We start from the raw sequence: 20,672 nt of genomic DNA on the forward strand, positions 1-20,672 counted from the left end.
TGTAAAAATAAATCTCTTGGTCTAACAATTGTACCCCAAGGGCCTTTTGTTAAGTAACAGTGGGAGCAGAGCTAGAAAGGAGAGATCGCCCAATCTTTTTTTAAAATAAATTTATTTATTTATTTTTGGTTGCATTGGGTCTTCATTGCTGTGCACGGGCTTTCTCTAGTTGTGGCGAGTGGGGGCTACTCTTCGTTGTGGTGCGCGGGCTTCTCATTGCAGTGGCTTCTCTTGTTGTGGAGCATGGGCTCTAGGGCATGCGGGCTTCAGTAGTGGTGGCGCACGGGCTTAGTTGCTCCGCGGCATGTGGGATCTTCCCGGACCAGGGCTTGAACCCGTGTCCCCTGCATTGGCAGGCGGATTCTTAACCACTGCACCACCAGGGAAGTCCGAGATCGCCCAGTCTTGTGTGGTCCTTAGCTTCCAGGGCCCTGCTGCAGTTACCATCCAGAGGTGAAATAAATTAATTTAAGCTTCAACCCAACTCCCTGCCAGCTGTTATTTTTAAAAAGTCAAAGAAATCAACCTTTTTTCTACAGCACACAGGAAACTGTGGGTTGGGCTAAAGGTCAAATCTCCATAATCTCATTTAAATCCAGAAGTAAACTAAATAAAACTGTTGCTCAGCCACAGCTCGGCCTGACACACTGAAATTGGAATGATCAGCCAATTACCCTAGCTGCCTGACAGAAAGAAGAATATGCCCTCTCTGGGAAAAATAAATCAAAAATATTATCTAGGTTACTCTCTACTCTTCTTTTATACAAAAGGTGCAGTATGAAATCAAAACTTCTAAGACATGTGAAGAAGCAAGTAAGTATAACTCATAATTAAGAAAAAAGGCCAAAAGAGAGACCCATGTATAAGTACTTTAAAATAATTATTATAAATATGTTAAAAGAATTTAGGGACTTCCCTGGTGGCACAGTGGTTAAGAATCTACCTGCTAATGCAGGGGACACAGGTTCGATCCCTGGTCCGGGAAGATCCCACATGCCACAGAGCAAGTAAACCCATGCGCCACAACTACTGAGCCTGCGCTCTAGGGCCCACGAGCCACAACAAGAGAAGCCACCGCAATGAGAAGTCCTTGCACCGCAACGAAGAGAAGCCCCCGCTTGCCAAAACTAGAGAAAGCCCACGCACAGCAATGAAGACCCAACACAGCCAAAAATAAATAAATGAATAAATAAATAAGAATTTAGAGGAAAAGATGAACAGAATGGGTGGAGAGATGGAGGATTCCAGCAGAGAAACAGAAATTCTAAAACTGAAAAATAAACTATCTGAAATGAAGTCACTGGATGGGATTAATGGCAGACCAGAAACAGAAGAAGAGAGGAGCAATGAATTCAAAGATAGGTTAATTAAAAACAAATCAAACCTGAGGCCCAGAATAGAGATGGCAAAAGAGACGATCAGTGAATTTGGCACATTTTAGTCAAACTGCCAAAAACTGGAGATAAGAGGAAAGTCTTATTAGCAGCCCCCCCCCAAAACAAACCCAAAAAACTATTACATTCATAAGAATTTTAGCTGACTTCCCATAAAAACGATGAAAGCCAATAAAATAATATTCTGAGTGCTGAAATATTCTGAGTGCTGAAAGTAAAACAAACGAAACCCAAAAACCTGTCAACCTAGAACTCTATACTCAGCAAAATATTCTCATATAACGGAGAAATAATGACATTTTCAGATAAACAAAAGCTGAGAGAATTAGCAGCCAGCATACCCTTACTATAAGAAATCCTAAAAGAATTTCATCAGGGTAAAAAGAAATGATTCCAGATGAAAATCTGAGTCTTCAGAAAAGATGAAAAAGACCATTTGTGGCCCACAGAAAAGTTTGCAGCTCTTGTCAGAGAGCAACTACCATAAACAAACAAATAAAAAAAGAGGTATAGCTAACAAGGGGAGCTAAGAGCCAATAGTGGAGATAAAATGAAATACTTAAACAAACTAGACTGATGCAAAAGAAGGCAGGAAAAAAGAAAGAAAGGGACAAAGACAGACATCTAAATAGAAAACAAACAGCAAGGTGGTAGATTTAAACCCAAACAGGTGAGTAATAACGTTACATGTAAGTAGATTAACTAGTCCATTTAAAGTCAGAGATTATGAGTTTAACAAACAAGACCAGCTATATCCACTTATAAGCAACATACTTTAAATATAAAGACACAGATTAAGAGTAACAGGATGGAAAAAATATACCATGTACACTGTATGCATAAAAACAACGAAGTGGCTATGTTTATGTCAGACAAACTAGACCTCCAGAGAGAAACATCAGAGATGATGAGAGACACTTCATAATGATGAGTTAATTCCTCAAGAATACATTAAAGGGTTTGCTCCTAATAAATACTGATTCAAAACACATGAAGCAAAATTAACAGAAATAAAAAATAATCTTTTTCCAAAATTGATAAAATTAGACACCCCCATCAATAAGAAGATTTGAGCAACACTGTGAAACAACGTGACTTAATTGATATTTATAGAATTCTGCAACAGCTGCAGAATACACATCCTCTTGAGTGACATGTGAGAACATATGCTGGCCATAAGGCAATTTTCAATATATTTCAAAGGACTGAAACCACACTGAGTAGTTCTCTAATCGTAAAGGAATTAACCTAGAAACAAACAATAAAAAGATCACCAGAAAATCTCCAAAGACCTGAAAAGTACATGCCATTCTAAGAAGTCTGGGCTCTATCCTATAGTACTAGTGGAGCTATTCAAGGTTTATGCAAGGGAATGATACATTCAGATATAATACATTCAGATTTGAACTTTTAAAAAATAACTTTCATTGAATATTTTAAAAATGTAGCAGAAGAATGACTGAACACACTCACATACACAAAGGGGAATAAACCATAATTCATGTAAAAAATGAGGAGAAACTGAATTAAGGTACCTGAAATAGCATTGAATCAAGATATTTTCAAATGCAGAATCAAGGGGACTTGGTGACCAATTAATTACACGTGATCTGCAAAGCTAGTTAATCCTAACTAACTTTGATGACTAGACAAATAGGAATGCTACGTATGGAGACAGGAAAAACAGGAAGAAGCAGTTTCTGATGGGTACAGGAACTAGAAAACACAGGTGTGCATTACAGGCTCTCCCTTTAATGCAAGAACATCAATTCTAACTGCTGCAGCTTCTTACTGTTTGGTTCAGGGATATAACCCAACTCCCCTTCCCAGCTCACTTAATTAATATTCAAGTTCCTTCTTGTTTGCTCTGTGGGTTCTGCACACTGATACGTGCTTTTCCATTTGACTATTTGCTCTTCTTTAGTACTGTCTAGTCTGGTTTTCAACTGGATATTCCATTCACACTTGGATCTGCTTTTCAGCTCACTCTCCAGGTTTAGTAACCAGGTCTTTGAACTGTTTTTTGGCTTGACCCACGTGTCCTGAGGACTCTGCTCCTCATACCTGCTCACTGGCTCATAGACAATGCAAATATAGATAAACACAGCCTCATCCCACCCCTATTCTAGATTCTTGCTCAGTTTAGTGAACAATCCATCTAGCTTCTGCCTATCAAGGAACAACTTTGGACAATAAGTTCATTTGACATTGAGTTTGAGGTCTTTGTGAATATCCAAGTGGAGAGATACAGAAAGCAGGTGGGAAAAAATGAGCCTAGGGCTCAGGAAAGAGACCCAGTAGGAGATAAAGATTTATGATCATCAGCAAATAGGCTGTAATCAAAATCACATGAGTGGATGAGCTTAAGGAGACTATAAAACAGAAGTCCTTAATCTGATAGGCTTTAGGGGCATCTATAAATCCACTGAAATTGTGGGTAAAATTCTGTGTATGTATGTGTCTACACTTCTCAGATACAGATCCATAAATTTCATCAGATTCTCAAAGGTCTATAGCTCTAAAATTATTAAAAACCTATGTGGGAGGGAGATGGCTAGAATGTAACCTAGAGTGCACTCCTTACTAAAATGTGCTACAATTGTGGGATTAGAGACCATGGTGGGAAAGGGTATGGAATATGTTAGCATTTCATTTCCAGTTTACCATCTGAGTCACAGCAACCATGAAGCACATGATTTTCTATTCAAGATTGGGCAACACGTCCCCAAAATACACTGACTCAGACACCAGTACTTCTAGATTACCCAAAATTGTATGAAAACTAGAATTTTTAGGCCTAGAGCTTTGGATTCTATATTCCCAGTCAAAACGTGAATTTCTTCCCCACTCCCATCCCATAAATAAAGGGCACAATCTCCGCAGCCACCTTCTTTCTCTGGAGTCCACCTCATGTCACAGCTGACAATCGAAGATCACTTTTTAAGCATTACTTTATGAAACTTCATGATCATCAATGCTGGATATATTAGCATCTGAGTTTTTACAGGCAAAAAGCTCTGAAAATATATAATCCAACCCCACAAAACAAGGATGTCAGCTTGTATGCATTATCACAAAGTGCTCAAAAATGCAATTATAGTTCACACTTTATCTTTTTTTCCTCAAAATTATTTGTCACTTTAGAGGTAGACAAAGATGCGGGGAAGGTTTTTTCCAGTGTGCATTTTGAAACTCTTTCAAAAGCCACAAATGTGTATGAAACAAATTCTCTAGTCACAAGGATTCAAACCACAGCATTCTTCCCTACTTAACCACTCAAGCAAGCCAAGAATAATCTAGCTGGTCAACTCACATGTAGGAAAACTATAATGTCTACTACTTGGGGAACCTCTAAATATCACTTACACACGTACCTTGGTTTATAAAAACCATTTCAGTATTGTACAAAGGAGAAAGCTATGAATTACCAATTACCAAGAGATTAACAGGACTATGATAATGCACTGTATACTTCGCCTTTAGCAGAATGTAATTCACAAAACTTTAACACATATAAAACTTTTTTCAAACTTAAATGTTTTGTAAAAGAATATATACATATAGGTAATAACTGGAAAATGTTCAATTATATTAATCAATGAAACCTATTAAAATTAGCAAAAATCTAAATGAAATTACCTATATTATGCTGGTAGTTCAAAAGAATAAAAAAAAAATTATCAACATATATCATGCACCTTAAAAAAATTTCAGATATTTTGACGTGGTTTAATTCCACTTTCATCAGTCTAGCCCTAAAAAAAACCCCACTAAAATGTAGTATGTGCAAAGATGTTCACTGTAGCACTATCTGTCAAACAGAAAATTGTAAACAGCAAAAGAAAAATGGTAAAATAAATTATAGAACATATACTAGGGAAACATTTTATTTGTTTGTTCATTCATTCATTCACTTACTACTGTGTTTCATAAAGGATTTAAGGTGGCTCATAAAATGATTTATTTATACAACCATGAAAAATTATGTTTAAAAATCATGTGCACAATGAGAAAATGCTCATGAATATTAAGTGGAAAGGGCTGAATACAAGATTGTGTGTGTGCAAAAGTGAGATGTAAGACAAGTATTCTTACCTTTGTTTAACAACATGCAAAGAAGAAAGAGAAATCCATCAAAATGCTAAAAATGGTATTTGTCTGGGTGGTAACATTATAGGTGAATTTTATTCTCTTATCTTTTTAATTTTATAAGTTTTATAAACTAAGTTTATATATAAATATATATATATATATATTTTTTACGGTACGCGGGCCTCTCACTGTTGTGGCCTCTCCCGTTGCGGAGCACAGGCTCCGGACGCGCAGGCTCAGCGGCCATGGCTCACGGGCCCAGCCGCTCCGTGGCATGTGGGATCTTCCCGGACTGGGGCATGAACCCGTGTCCCCTGAATCGGCAGGCGGACTCTCAACCACTGCGCCACCAGGGAAGCCCCTAAGTTTATAGTTTTATAATAACGCTAGTATGTATGAAAAATATAAAAAGGATAAAGATTATTTTAAAAATAAAAAAAAAATCTGCCTCCATATATGATGGCTTATAAGAAAATAGCTCTTCATATATAGCCATTAATGACTTGAAAAAAGAAAACAAAAGTAATATCTAAGTGTAAAAAATCCAGATGGAAATCAGCCTCATGAAATATAAGTTTGTTTTTCGATTAAAGGTATCAACAGAAGAACAGAATAAAGAGATGATATATTATAAGGTTGTGGGGAGGAGAGGAAACTGACATAAAAAAAAAAATACCAGGGCTTCCCTGGTGGCACAGTAGTTGAGAGTCCGCCTGCCAATGCAGGGGACGCGGGTTCGTGCCCCAGTCTGGGAAGATCCCACGTGCCGCGGAGTGGCTGGGCCAGTGAGCCATGGCCGCTGAACCTGTGCGTCCGGAGCCTGTGCTCCGCAACGGGAGAGGTCACGACAGTGAGAGGCCCACGTACCATTAAAAAAAAAAAAAAAAAAAAAAAAATACCAGAGAAAGGCAAGGAATTTTAATCTTGAAATCCAACAGCCTAACAGTGAACTTACGCTAACACGGTTGTCTTATTTAAACTGTAGTTTCAAAAAATACCACATCTATAGACAGAAAGTAGAACTGTGGTTGCCAGGGGCTAGAGGAAGGGGGAATGGGTAATGATTATGTAGTTTCAGTTTGGAAAGATGAAAAAAGTCCTGGAGATGGATGGTGGTGACAGTTCTACAACAATACAAATGTACAGGACTATACACTTATAAATTGTTAAAATGGTAAATTTTGTTATTTAAATTTTACCACAATAAAAAAATACATTAAGGTATGATTTGAAATAGATTATACAGGTAAGGTATATATTCACATTTTTTGAGTTTTCAGCTTTCCTCAAATAAGATTATAAAGATGTGAGCATAACTTATAAAAGAAGTAGTTGTAACTACACTTTAATAGTAACTTTCTCTCAACCAGAGGGTTGTTTATTGTACCTATGTAATAATTCTTCTCATGTAGCCAATGTTTAGTTTTCAAGTATCAAGAAATCATGTCTCATCTACACAAAGGTTTAAAAGTAAAGTAGCCATTAGATTCAAAGTAAAAAGAAACTAGAAGTAAGTGAGGTCACTAATAATTCTGGTGTTTATGCAAATTTATGATAATCAGCTATGAGAATAAATCTCCCCAACAGTAAGCACCATTCTTAGAAATTGGGAAAAAGAGATTAAAGAATTGTCCCCATAGTCCCTGGAAAGAGCCACAGTTATCCTTAAAATGCAGTGGAAGATTTCTGATGATAAAGCATTTTACAAATAGGATTTTTCTAATTTAAAATAATTTTCTGATCATAAAAAAGCAAGGAACAAAATAAGAAAAAACTTTTTAGGACCCAAATTCCATATCCAGTTTTCTCAATTCACTTTAAAAATCTCACTTACCCTTCTAGTGTTTTCAAGGATTTTGGGATCAGGTTTTCCATAGTTAGGTGGATTGGCATACGGGTCATATCCAAGTTTGGCAAGCATGGGTGCAATCACTGCCATGTCTTGTAAAACATCTGGAGGTATCTTCCCAACCCATTTTGATAGAGCTCCCACATTGACTGGCTTGATGACTTGGTCTGTAGATCTCTCCACTCTGAAAACAATATAATGTGAATAAACATGTATTTAGAATACTGAAAACAGTACTGGAAATTTTTTTTTTTTTTTTTGCGGTACGCAGGCCTCTCACTGTTGTGGCCTCTCCCGTTGCGGAGCACAGGCTCCGGACGTGCAGGCTCAGCGGCCATGGCTCACGGGCCTAGCCGCTCCACGGCATGTGGGATCTTCCCGGACCGCGGCACGAACCCGTGTCCCTTGCATTGGCAGGCGGACTCTCAACCACTGCGCCACCAGGGAAGCCCCTGGAAATTATTTTTGATGACTTTAAAAATTACAAGTCTCCAGATTATAAAAGCTATTGAGAAAGAGTGCATTTTTCAGGCTTGACATTACTTACTAGACTTTTTTTTTAATGTTCTCAATCTGACAGCAATTATTGGCAACCTCAGATTCCTAGAAATAGGAAAAACGGTCAGGTGAAAACATCTGCACAGAATGTACTGACATTTTAATTAAAACATTCAGAAAAACATAACAAAGATAAGACTGCTTAGAAAAACAGCTGGTCAACTTACTTGAAATACATAAAAACAAAAACCACAAGTAAATAAGATGGCTTGATGAATGATGACTAGAGGAACATAAAGATGGACAGATTATGTGATAAAGCAAATACAGCAAAATGTTAATTGTAGCTAGTGGGTATAATTCTTTCAGTTCTTTATATGTTTGAAATTTTTCATAATAAAATATTGGGGGGAAAATAGTCAACCATAATCCACTAAGACTGAAAAATATTCATTTGTCCTATTTTTCTGTTGATTTCCTAAAGAACCCTATTTTCTAAGGAAGAAAAAGGAGTGCTATTTATGACTTTCGATATTACAAAATAAATGTGTTCTACCTCCTGACCTAGAAATTTACTTTAAGCTTATAGTGACACTATATTTGACTAAATAACTCATAATCTTAGGGTAAAATATAATCTAAAATGACATCTAGATTGAAATTGGATCTGAACTAGCAGATTTTGGCCAAATGACATTCAAACAAAAGTACCTAAGAGAGTTTTATACCATAATACATTAGAAGTCATTCAAACACAGTATTCTAATAAAAGGTTAAAAAGATCTTTTTCTTTAAGTTGCAGATATCTCGCTGCAGATAACCATTATCTGATGAAGAATCCCTCAAAGGGGCTCCACTCCTTAAAAAATACACAAGAGAGGACTTCCCTGGTGGCGCAGTGGTTAAGAATCCGCCTGCCAATGCAGGGAACACGGGCTCGATCCCTGGTCTGGGAAGATCCCACATGCCGCGAAGCAACTAAGCCCACGCACCGCAACTACTGAGCGCATGCGCTCTGGAGCCCACGTGCCACAACTAGAGAGGAGCCCACACACTGCAACGAAAGATCCCACGTGCTACAACTAAGACCTGACACAGCCAAGTTAATAAATAAAAAGAAAATAAAAATATCTAGTATATAACCAAACATACTTTATTAAAAAAAAAAGAAATAACTAGAGAACATCCAAGTGCTGAACTGCGTGATATTTACTGTGGGTGCACTAGGAACATTAGAGGACGGGAGTCACATCTGCAGAGATAAACATCTCAAGAAAAAAATGCTTTATAGTAAACAAAAAATAACTTCTGTTCATTCTATGTCAAGTACTTTGCATATGATATCTACTTTAATCCTTGAAACAACCTTAAGAGAAATATTATCAGTCCCTATTTTTCAACTGTGTTAACTGAGACCCATAAGTGATTTATCCAAAGTCACACAGTCTGGAAATAATGGAGTTAGAATTTGAACCTACTGAACCTGTCTGACTCCAAAGCATCTGTTTTATCCAGTTTCTCTTACTGCCGTCCTATTGACGTCAAATCACATCTTGATTTTTACATTCTACGCTTCCCTGAAAACTTTGGCCTCTTGTTCTATACTGCATAGACTAAGTGGTTTTGCCACAGTGATAACATACTACACATGTAATAGGTATATACAGGGCTGTGCCGGTAACACTTTACAACCTGATCTCTGAGAAGGGAAAGGTCATAATTTGTAGCATTTACTGATGACCAATGGTGTAAATACTCCCACCATGGATGATTTCAAGCTACCAACATGATGTCATTGACCACAGAGTTGAGAAGAGATGCACAAAAATGGGTTCACTGTAGCTGGCACAATCCAGCTCCAGCAGACCACTGGATATCTATAGGGTCATGATCTCTTGTCCCAGATTCTGAAATCCAAAAACTAAACATTTTCCTGTAACTCATGTGGCAGCAAAACATAACCTGAACTGATAGGAATCTATTTAAAGTCTTTATTCTTCTTGGCATAAACAATCATACTCTTTAATGCAGAAATACTGATGTCCTTGATTATAGCATGTTGACCCAGAACAAACAGAGGGTGTTATATAATATGTGTTATGTACATCATATGACCTTTCTAGAATCCAAAAATTTTGAATTCTGAAACATCTGTGTTAAGCACTGAAGTCACACATAGGGTCTCATATGTCGTGACTGGGAAGTTGGTAATGATAGAAGGGTTTTAATCACAGGACTGACAAGGCTAGATTGTTCTTATCTGCATTCAATGTTGAAAACTATGGGAAGAGTAGATTGAAGGATGGGGTAACCGGGGTCAGAAAAACCAGTAAAGACGTTCAACTATATATTGAAAGAATTGAGAAATGATTAAAGCTCCAACTACAGCAAATGACATAGAGATGGAAAGAAAAAACCTCCATCGATTTGTTTTTTTTAAAAATAAATTTATTTATTTTTGGCTACATTGGATTTTTGTGGGCTTTCTCTAGTAGTTGTGGTGAGCGGGGGCTACTCTTCATTGTGGTACGCGGGATTCTCACTGCAATGGCTTCTCTTGTCATGGAGCACGGGCTCTAGGCAAGCGGGCTCAGTAGTTGTGGCACACGGGCTTAGTTGCTCCGCGGCATGTGGGATCTTCCTGGACCAGGGCTTGAACCCGTGTCCCCTGCACTGGCAGGTGGATTCTTAACCACTATGCCACCAGGGAAGACCCCATAGATTTGTTTTTAATTGATCAGACTTAGTGGTCAATTAGATATGGGGAGGAGAGAAAGGAGTCTAGATGAATTCGTATTTAACTTGAAGAACTGAATGGACCGTGTTTTCATTCATTACAATAGCATGGAGGAAAAGCATAAGTATTGTTGCTTAGTTTTGTTCCAGATGTAGGGAACAAAGGAAAAGAGGTAAATTGATAGTAGTAAGAAAGTTACCAAAAGTCTAAAGGAAAATTAGAGTTGACTAAGAGACTGAAATGTAGTATGTGCTCAGTAAACAATAACTAGTATTATTTTTGCATCCAGAATACAGCACCGGTTCAGAAGAAAAATGAAAGCCATTATTTATCATGATGATTGATTTAAAGATAAAGTCCAACCATCTCTTCTCTGAAAGAGAATTCTAAAATGAAAAGGCTTTTTTTTATGTAACCACTGAGTCACAAGATTCACTAGTAGCAAATGCAGTTGCCATGGACTCCTTAGGGGGAAGAACTTGGGAAGGTATACTGCGTATCACTCAGGTGTTTCTCTTTAAGGCAGCAGTAATGGCATTTTATATTGATTGAGCATAAAATTCATATTAAATATTTTTTGAACACCCACTATGGGTCAGGTCAAGTGTTAGATACTAAGTATGCAAAGATGACATGACTAGGTCATGGCCTTCCTCTCAAGAAGCTCAGAGTCCAATAAGAGAGATAAGCATACACATGATTAATATGCAGCATGATAAATGTGATGACAGAAGTTAGAAACCATATTATGGCAATGCAGATGACAGAACTAGGTCATTCCTCTCCTAGGGTCTGACATGAGTCAGCGTTAGTTACCAAGTAGCTAAGGTAAAGATTAGTAATCTATGGGTCACAGGCCAAATCCAGTCCTACTGCCTGTTTTTGTCTGGCCTTCAAGCTAAGAATGGCTTTACATTTTTAAATGTTTTTTTAAAAAAATCAAAAGAATAATATTTTAAACACATGAAAATCATATGGAATTCAAATTTCTATGCCACAAAGTGGTTTTTTTGTTTGTTTGTTTGGCCATGCCATGCAGCATGCAGGATCTTAGTTCTCCAACCAGGGATTGAACCCATGCCCCCTGCACTGGGAGCACAGAGCCTTAACCACTGGACCACCAGGGAAGTTCCCAAAAAGGGTCTTTTCTTTTTGGCTACACAGCATGTGGGATCTTAGTTCCTGGACCGGGGATTGAACCCGCGCCCCCTACAGTGGAAGCAGGGATTCTTAAAGTAAAAACACAGAACACAAAAGATGAACGTTAAATGGCATATAGAAAAGGGACTGAAAATTAGACTGACTGCAGATTTCTCAACAACAACAACTACAACTAGTGGACAATGGAATAATACCTTCAAAGTACCAAGAGAAAATTACTGCCAACCCAGACTGAATAGAACAAAAATAATCTTCCAAAAATTAAAGACTTTTTCAAATAAATCTTAGAATAAAATAAAAATCCTAAGTCCATACTATGTACAAATGTAAGCAGCAAAAACTGAACAAAACCCCATCTTTTAGGCAAAATATACTTGGGAAAAGGGACCACTGGAGTCTAAAGAGTATTATAAGAAACATCCTCATTCTTTTTGACAGTTTTCTCTCACCTCTTTGCCCTAATCGTGGCACCCAGCACGCAGAAATGCATAGTGATGGTGCAGGCAGCTAAAACGCTGAGTGAAAGCCATATTTCTGGCCAGAATAACAAGAAATGTAGCCTCTGGGAGCCAGGGAGTGTTAGGGAGAAATCAAGGGAAAGAGAGAGCCCGACAAGATGGGAATAAAGACACAGGCCTACTAGAGAATGGACTTGAGGATATGGGGAGGGGGAAGGGTAAGCTGTGACAAAGTGAGAGAGTGGCATGGACATATATACACTACCAAACGTAAAACAGATAGCTAGTGGGAAGCAGCCGCATAGCACAGGGAGATCAGCTCGGTGCTTTATGACCACCTAGAGGGGTGGGATAGAGAGGGTAGGAGGGAGGGAGACGCAAGAGGGAAGAGATATGGGGACATATGTATATGTATAACTGATTCACTTTGTTATAAAGCAGAAACTAACACACCACTGTAAAGCAATTATACTCCAATAAAGATGTTAAAAAAAAGTGAACTTTGTTAAAAAGATATTATATAAAAAGAAAAAAATAAACTGAAAAAAAAAAAAGAGAAAGAGCCAGAGAACATTTCCCATAATTTTGCATATGAATCAGCACAACTTCCAACTCACACCTGGGAGAGACTGAAGGAAGCACAGCAAAGGCTTTGAGAATTAAACTATGAAATAAACTGCCACCAACACTCCAAACTCATAAATGATTTGTGAATGAGAAAAACCCAAAGCAACATAGCAAAGTCTGAAAACTAAACTGATACTGGAAACACTGTTCACAGAAGGAGACACAAACTTGTGGTTTAGAAACTAACCAGCTTGATTACCCACCACAACAAAAAAATCTTCATTCACCAGAGGATTCTAGCAGGACTCAGAGACTCAAAACATAACTCCAAAAATACTCAGATACAGAGAACCAAGAAAATGTGATCCAATATTGAGGGAAAAGACAATCAAAAGATGCACAGAACAGGAGGGAACACTCTCTAAGTAATTTATAAGGCCAGCATAACTGTGCAACAAAACTGAAACTGCATACCTCAGACTGGGACTTGAACCCACAGACTGGGACTTGAACCCAGCCAAAACCCAGGTTGGGACTTGAAGCCACGGTCTTTTAATTAGAATCACTAACCTGGAGGCTCAGGTTCTTTATGTCTCAGCACAGAAGGAATTCAGCAAGAGGCAAAGTGATAGGCAAGGAGTAGCTTTATTAACATAGGACACTTGAGAGGGATACAAGCAGGCAGGCAAGGGGGCTCTGCCCCAAGAAATAAGCGGGCTACAATTTTATAGTCAAAGGAAAGTGGGGAGGGGGAGAGGACCACCTTCTTCCTCATTCTTTGAGTAGAGGTTAGGCTTCCATCATTAGCTCCTCCTTCTCATCAGGCAAGAGAGTGTTTGACCCTATAAGGTCAAACTAGGACTATCATGGTGTTTATTCAAATCAGCAGAAGGGTGGTAACATATACTAAAATACGTTAAATCATCACAGATTTCAGTATAATGAGGGTCTTCTACTTTGGAATGTCATCTTTCCCTTACACTCCTGTCCTTGGTCCTAAGGACATTACCTTGCTGGACTCAACCATTAACTTACAGTGGTCTCAAAAATAAAACAAGACAAAAACTTACAGTGGTCTCCCGAAGTTCCCTAAGGCTCCCTCTCTATGTATAATCCCCTAGTGGGATTTCTAAAACTACCTGTGTAACTATCCTACTCTATCCCTATCAAAACCAGACATAGAGTATAGGAATAATAAAAATTACAGGTATCACTCATGAAATATATATAAAAATCCTAAACCAAAAGTTAGCATATCAAATCCAGCACTAATTATCGGATGATAATTAGTGCTCCACTAAGTTGGAGTTTTTCCAGAAATTCAAGATTAAATCAACGTTACAAAATCTATTAATGTAACTTACATTAGTAGTTTAAAAGGAGGAAAAAAAGTCATATAACTACTTCAATTAGATAAATTAACCTCTGTGGTAGGTTGCTTCTAAATGGCTCCCAATAATTCAGTCACACAGAGTCCTTTAAACAAATTAAGGGTGTGCCTCACAGATCCTCTCAATTTAACAATAAGGCCTCTAGGAAGCTTAAGCACATTGTCCCTTAGCCATCTCAGCAGGAGCCCAAAGCAAAGAACGGTTTATCTCAAAGAGATTTGTGGGTAAAATTATTAGCCAAATGGAATGAACCCCAGTGAGATTTACAGAGGACCCACAACGTTTCTGAGAAGTTTATCAGCAGCAACATTGCCAACTTGGACTGAAAGGGACAGAAACAGTATAAAATGGAAAGACACACTGGATTGCCAAAATTCTTCTGGCAGGAATTAGACAGATAAAACCACATAGTTACAAAATATATGCCATCTTTCATGAAAAAGGAAGGATCACTCAAGAGCCCAAAGGGCAGAGCTGAGAGACATGGAAAATAATTCCTAAATTACTTACATCTGACTGAGACCTGCTCAAAGAATGTCTAATATTTTCCCAGATGGATTTCAGAATTGATATGAACCAATGACACCTTTTTCTTCCCCCTATTTGCCTTCATTTTAAATGTCTATTGTTCTATGCCTGTTCCATCACTGTATACTGGCATTGGGGGTGGGGTGGGGACATAACTTGTATCTTTAGTGCTATATATCTTTTCTATTCAAGGACCTATATTTAAGGAACTACACCTAGAAGCTCCATCCACAGCTAGACCTGATTTAGATGGCAAGATGAAGAAGGACTTTGAGCTTGTAATAGGATGAGAATTTTGGGACATGGGGAGGGGGGAAATGTATTTTGCATATGAGTCATTGGCAGCCTGAGAACAGACTGATTGGCTGCTTCTAAAATGGTACCCAAGAGGGACTTCCCTGGTGGCAGAGTGGTTAAGACTCCACGCTCCCAATGCAGGGGGCCCAGGTTCGATCCCTGGTCAGGGAACTAGATCCCACATGCATGCCACAACTAAGAGTTCACATGCCACAACTAAGGAGCTGGCGAGCTGCAACTAAGGAGCCCACCGGCCACAACTAAGGAACTTGAAAAACACAACTAAGACCTAGCACAACCAAATAAATAAGTAAATAAATAAAATATTAAAAATAATAATAAATAAATTAAAAAATAAAATGGTACCCAAGATTCCCAACTCCTGTATTCCTTTATGTAATCTCCTCCCCTTGACTGTAGCTAGACCTAGGGATTTGCTTCTAATGAATATGGCAGAAGTGATAGGATGTCACCTGAAGATTAGGTTAAGAAGATGTGAATTCCGTCTTGCTCACTTTCCCTGGCTCTTCTCATTTGCTTGCTCTGATTAGGTCAGCTGCTGTGTTGTGACTAGCCATACAGAGAAAGCTTCGTGGCAAGGAAGTGAGGTCCTCCATCCAACACCCATGAGGAACTGAATCCTGCCCAAAACCACATGAGCTGGGAAACAGTCCCCTATCAGTTAAGCCTTGATTGCAGCCTGGAGACTCAGCTAAGACAAGCCCATAATCCCAACCCACCGAAACTATGATAAAATACATGTTTGCTATTTTAAGCAAACACTAAAGTCACTACATTCTGAGGAGCTTCCAGGTTGGTGAACATATCCACATGTCAGGAGGATGGAGCACCCTTGTTTCATGGGGCCAGAAGCTTCTGTCTTGGGACCCTTCCAGACCTTGCCCTACGTACTTCTTCATCTGTATCCTTTCTAAGAATGGCTCCAGATTTTTTCTTAAATGCAGCTTTTTAAATGAGAAATAAGCCAAGACTCAGTGACAGAGTGACTTATGTAGGCTCATACTGCTTATAAGAGGCAGAGCTGGGATTCAAACCCAGGACTATCTCAGTAAGAAACCAAAATCTTAACTATCTTACTCACTGAATATGTCTTCGTAGGAGCTAATTTTAATGTAGATTACAATCAGAATTTTTTTTGTAAATGTCTGATTTAAAACTGTTAATGTCTACTTTTAATGAAATAAATGATTCATTTAATTATTTTTTTAAAAGATGGAATGGGGAATACCCTGGCGGTCCTGTGGTTAGGACTCTGTGGTCCCACTGCCAATGGCCCAGGTTCAATCCCTGGTTGAGGAACTAAGATCCCGCAAGCCGTGCGGCAAGGTAAAAAATAAAAAAAATAAAAGATGGAATGATATAATGTCCTGGATTTGCGTTAAAATAATTCAAGAGTAGGGGAAGGGAGAAAGTTAAATGAAACACTGTTGGCCTATATTGATCATTGTTGGTGGTCATACATATACTATTCTTTTGAATATTTTTGTACTTGAAAATGTTCACAATAAAGAAAAAACTTATCTTAAGGTTTCTCAGCCTTGGCACTATTTACATTTTAATTGGATAAATTCCTTGTTGTGGGGCTTGCCTTGTGCATTGTAGGATGTTTAGCAACATCCCTGGTCTCTACCTATTAAATGCCAGCAGTGCAACCACCCCACCATTGTGACAACCAAAAATATTTCCAGACATTGCGAAATGTCCCCCAGGAGAGCAAACTGGCCCCAGTTGAGAACCACTGCTTTAAAACAAGGTTGCTTGTTATTATAAGTCCTAGCCTAAACAAAACCACAAAACATTAGGAAAGCTGCAGGACATAAATATATACAAAAGTCATTTGTATTTTGATACAAGAGCAACTAACAGAAACTTTAAAAACAACAAATTATATAGGGGAATTCCCTGGCAGTCCAGTGGTTAGGACTTGGAGCTTTCACTGTGGGGGGCCGGGTTCAATCCCTGGTGGGGGAACTAAGATCCCACAGCTGTGCAGTATGGCCAAAAACAAACAAAAAATTATTTGAAAAAAAACACATTATTCACATTAACAGCAAAAAGGTACTCAAAAATTAATCAAAAGTACAAGACTTTTATGAAGAACATAATAAAATATCATCAAAAGATGTTGAAGACCTAAATAAATGGAGAAGCATACTGTGTTATGGATAGGAAGGCTTAATATTGATATAATGATAGCTATCCTTCTCAAAATTACCTACCAATTCGATGTAAATTTAATCATTAATAAATCATGCTTAAATAGAAAACTGAGGAATAAAGGGCTAAAAATAGCCAAGACATTCCTAGAGAAGAACTAAGCACGAGGCTTGCCCTACTGGATATTAAAACATTTCATAAAACTATAGTAATTAAAATAGAGTATAACTATGTTATATTTCACTAACAGAAAAATGCATATATGGAAACTTAATATTTAACCTAGCAGGTACTACAGGCGGCTAGGGAAAAAGAGACTATTACATAAACAGCTCTGGGGAACCAGACATCCATATGGAAAAAAATTAAAGATGGATCTGTACCCTCACACACAAAAAATAAATTTCATAATGATTAATAAATTCCAGATTGATTAACATGAAAGGAAAATATTTCAAGTTTTAGGAAAAAATATGGGAGACTATTTTTGACCGTAGGGTAAGGAAAGAGTTCTTTACAAAACACAAAGTTCAAACCATAAGGGAGAGGCTGAACCAAGATGGTGGAGTAGAAGGACGTGCTCTCACTCCCTCTTGTGAGAACACCAGAATCACAACTAGCTGCTGGACAGTCATCGACAGGAAGACACTGGAACTCACCAGAAAGATCCCCACATCCAAAGACAAAGGAGAAGCCACAGTGAGACGGTAGGAGGGTCACAATCACAGTAAAATCAAATCCCATAACCACTGGGTGGGTGACTCACAGACTGGAGAACACTTATACCACAGAAGTCCACCCGCTGGAGTGAAGGTTCCGAGCCCCACATCAGGCTTCCCAACCTAGGGATCCAGCAACGGGAGGAGGAATTCCTAGAGAATCAGACTTTGAAGCCTAGTGGGATTTGATTGCAGGACTTTGACAGGACTGGGGAAAACGGAGACTCCACTCTTGGAGGGCACACACAAAGTAGTGTGCGCATCGGGACCCAGGGGAAGGAGCAGTGACCCCGAGGGAGACTGAACCAGACCTACCTGCTAGTGTTGGAGGGTCTCCTGCAGACGTGGGGGGTGGCTGTGGTTCACCGCGGGGACAAGGACACTGGCAGCAGAAGTTCTGGGAAGTACTCCTTGGCGTGAGCGCTCCCAGAGTCTGTCATTAGCCCCACCAAAGAGCCCAGGTAGGCTCCAGTGTTGGGCTGCCTCAGGCCAAACAACCAACAAGGAAGGAACACAGCCCCACCCATCAGCAGTCAAGTGGATTAAAGTTTTACTGAGCTCTGCCCACCAGAGCAACACCCAGCTCTACCCACCACCAGTCCCTCCCATCAGGAAACTTACACAAGCCTCTTAAATAGCCTCATCCACCAGAGGGCAGACAGCAGAAGCAAAAAGAACTACAATCCTGCAGCCTATGGAACAAAAAACACACTCACAGAAAGATAGACAAGAGGAAAAGGCAGAGGGCTATATACCAGATGAAGGAACAAGATAAAACCCCAGACAAACAACTAAATGAAGTGCAGATAGGCAACCTTCCAGAAAAAGAATTCAGAATAATGATAGTGAAGATGATCCAGGACCTCAGAAAAGAATGGAGGCAAAGATCGAGAGGATGCAAGAAATGTTTAACAAAGACCTTGAAGAATTAAAGAACAAAGAAACAGAGATGAACAATACAATAACTGAAATGAAAACTACACTAGAAGGAATCAATAGCAGAATAACTGAGGCAGAAGAACGAATAAGGACATTCCAACCAAAAACGGATAAGACAGAGGGTGGAATTCACTGCCACGGAACAGAATAAAGAAAAAAGAATGAAAAGAAATGAAGACAGCCTAAGATATCTCTGGGACAACATTAAACGCAACAACATTCGCATTACAGGGGTCCCAGAAGGGGAAGAGAGAGAAAAAGGACCCGAGAAAACATGTGAAGAGATTATAGTCGGAAACTTCCCTAACATGGGAAAGGAAATAGCCACCCAAGTCCAGGAAGCGCAGAGAGTCCCCATACAGGATAAACCCAAGGAGAAACACGCTGAGACACACAGTGATCAAACTGGCAAAAATTAAAGACAAAGAAACATTATTGAAAGCAACAAGGGAAAAATGACAAATAACATACAAGGGAACCCCATAAGGTTAACAGCTGATTTCTCAGCAGAAACTCTACAAGCCAGAAGGGAGTGGCATGATATACTTAAAGTGATGAAAGGGAAGAACCTACAACCAAGATTACTCTACCCAACAAGGATCTCACTCAGATTCGATGGAGAAATCAAAAGCTTTACAGACAAGCAAAAGCTAAGAGAATTCAGCACCACCAAACCAGTTCTACAACAAATGCTAAAGGAACTTCTCTAAGTGGGAAACACAAAAGAAGAAAAGGACCTACAAAAACAAACCCAAAACAATTAAGAAAATGGTAATAGGAACATACATATCAATAATTACCTTAAACATGAATGGATTAAATGCTCCAACCAAAAGACACAGGCTCGCTGAATGGATACAAAAACAAGACCCATATATATGCTGTCTACAAGAGACCCACTTCAGACCTAGGGACACATACAGGCTGAAAGTGAGGGGATGGAAAAAGATATTCCACGCAAATGGAAATCAAAAGAAAGCTGGAGTAGCAATACTCATATCAGATAAAATAGACTTTAAAATAAAGAGTGCTACAAGAGACAAGGAAGGACACTACATAATGATCAAGGGATCAACCCAAGAAGAAGATATAACAATTATAAATATATATGCACCCAACATAGGAGCACCTTAATACATAAGGCAACAGCTAACAGCTGTAAAAGAGGAAATCAACAGTAACACAATAATAGTGGGGGACTTTAACACCTCACTTATACCAACGGATAGATCATCCAAAATGAAAATAAATAAGAAAACAGAAGCTTTAAATGACACAGTAGACCAGATAGATTTAATTGATATTTATAGGACATTCCATCCAAAAACAGCAGATTACACTTTCTTCTCAAGTGCGCACAGAACATTCTCCAGGATAGATCACATCTTGGGTCACAAATCAAGCCTCAGTAAATTTAAGAAAATTGAAATCATATCAAACATCTTTTCTGACCACAACGCTATGAGATTAGAAATGAATTACAGGGAAGAAAACATAAAAAACACAAACACATGGAGTCTGAACACTACATTACTAAATAACCAAGAGATCAGTGAAGAAACCAAAGAGGAAATCAAAAAATACCTAGAGAAAAATGACAATGAAAACATGACGATCCAAAACCTATGGGATGCAGCAAAAGCAGTTCTAAGAGGGAATTTTATAGCTATACAAGCCTACCTCAAGAAACAAGAAAAATCTCAAATAAACGATCTAACCTTACACCTAAAGGAACTAGAGAAAGAAGAACAAACAAAACGCAAAGTGAGCAGAAGGAAAGAAATCATAAAGATCAGAGCATAAATAAATGAAATAGAAACAAAGAAAACAATAGCAAAGATCAATAAAACTAAAAGCTGGTTCT

At 38.6% G+C, this 20,672-nt stretch overlaps 1 protein-coding gene across 4 annotated transcripts in view; it reads right to left on the bottom strand.

The window, feature by feature from the left end:
- The window catches only part of TPST1 (tyrosylprotein sulfotransferase 1), a 120,957-nt gene that overhangs the window by 52,927 nt on the left and 47,358 nt on the right, over positions 1-20,672 (bottom strand). For 2 of the 4 annotated variants that reach the window (XM_022588163.3, XM_022588166.3), the window contains exon 3: positions 7,321-7,519. The exons of the other annotated variants lie outside the window; for them this stretch is intronic. In XM_022588163.3, coding sequence (XP_022443871.1) covers positions 7,321-7,519 — 199 coding nt within the window. The remainder of the gene's footprint in view (positions 1-7,320; positions 7,520-20,672) is intronic. 4 annotated transcript variants of the gene reach the window in all.

The sequence above is a fragment of the Delphinapterus leucas genome, chromosome 15 (assembly GCF_059928025.1).
Source record: "Delphinapterus leucas isolate spDelLeu-1000000601 "Yukka" chromosome 15, BTC_Dleu_Yukka2, whole genome shotgun sequence".
NCBI classification, from domain to species: Eukaryota; Metazoa; Chordata; class Mammalia; order Artiodactyla; family Monodontidae; genus Delphinapterus; species Delphinapterus leucas.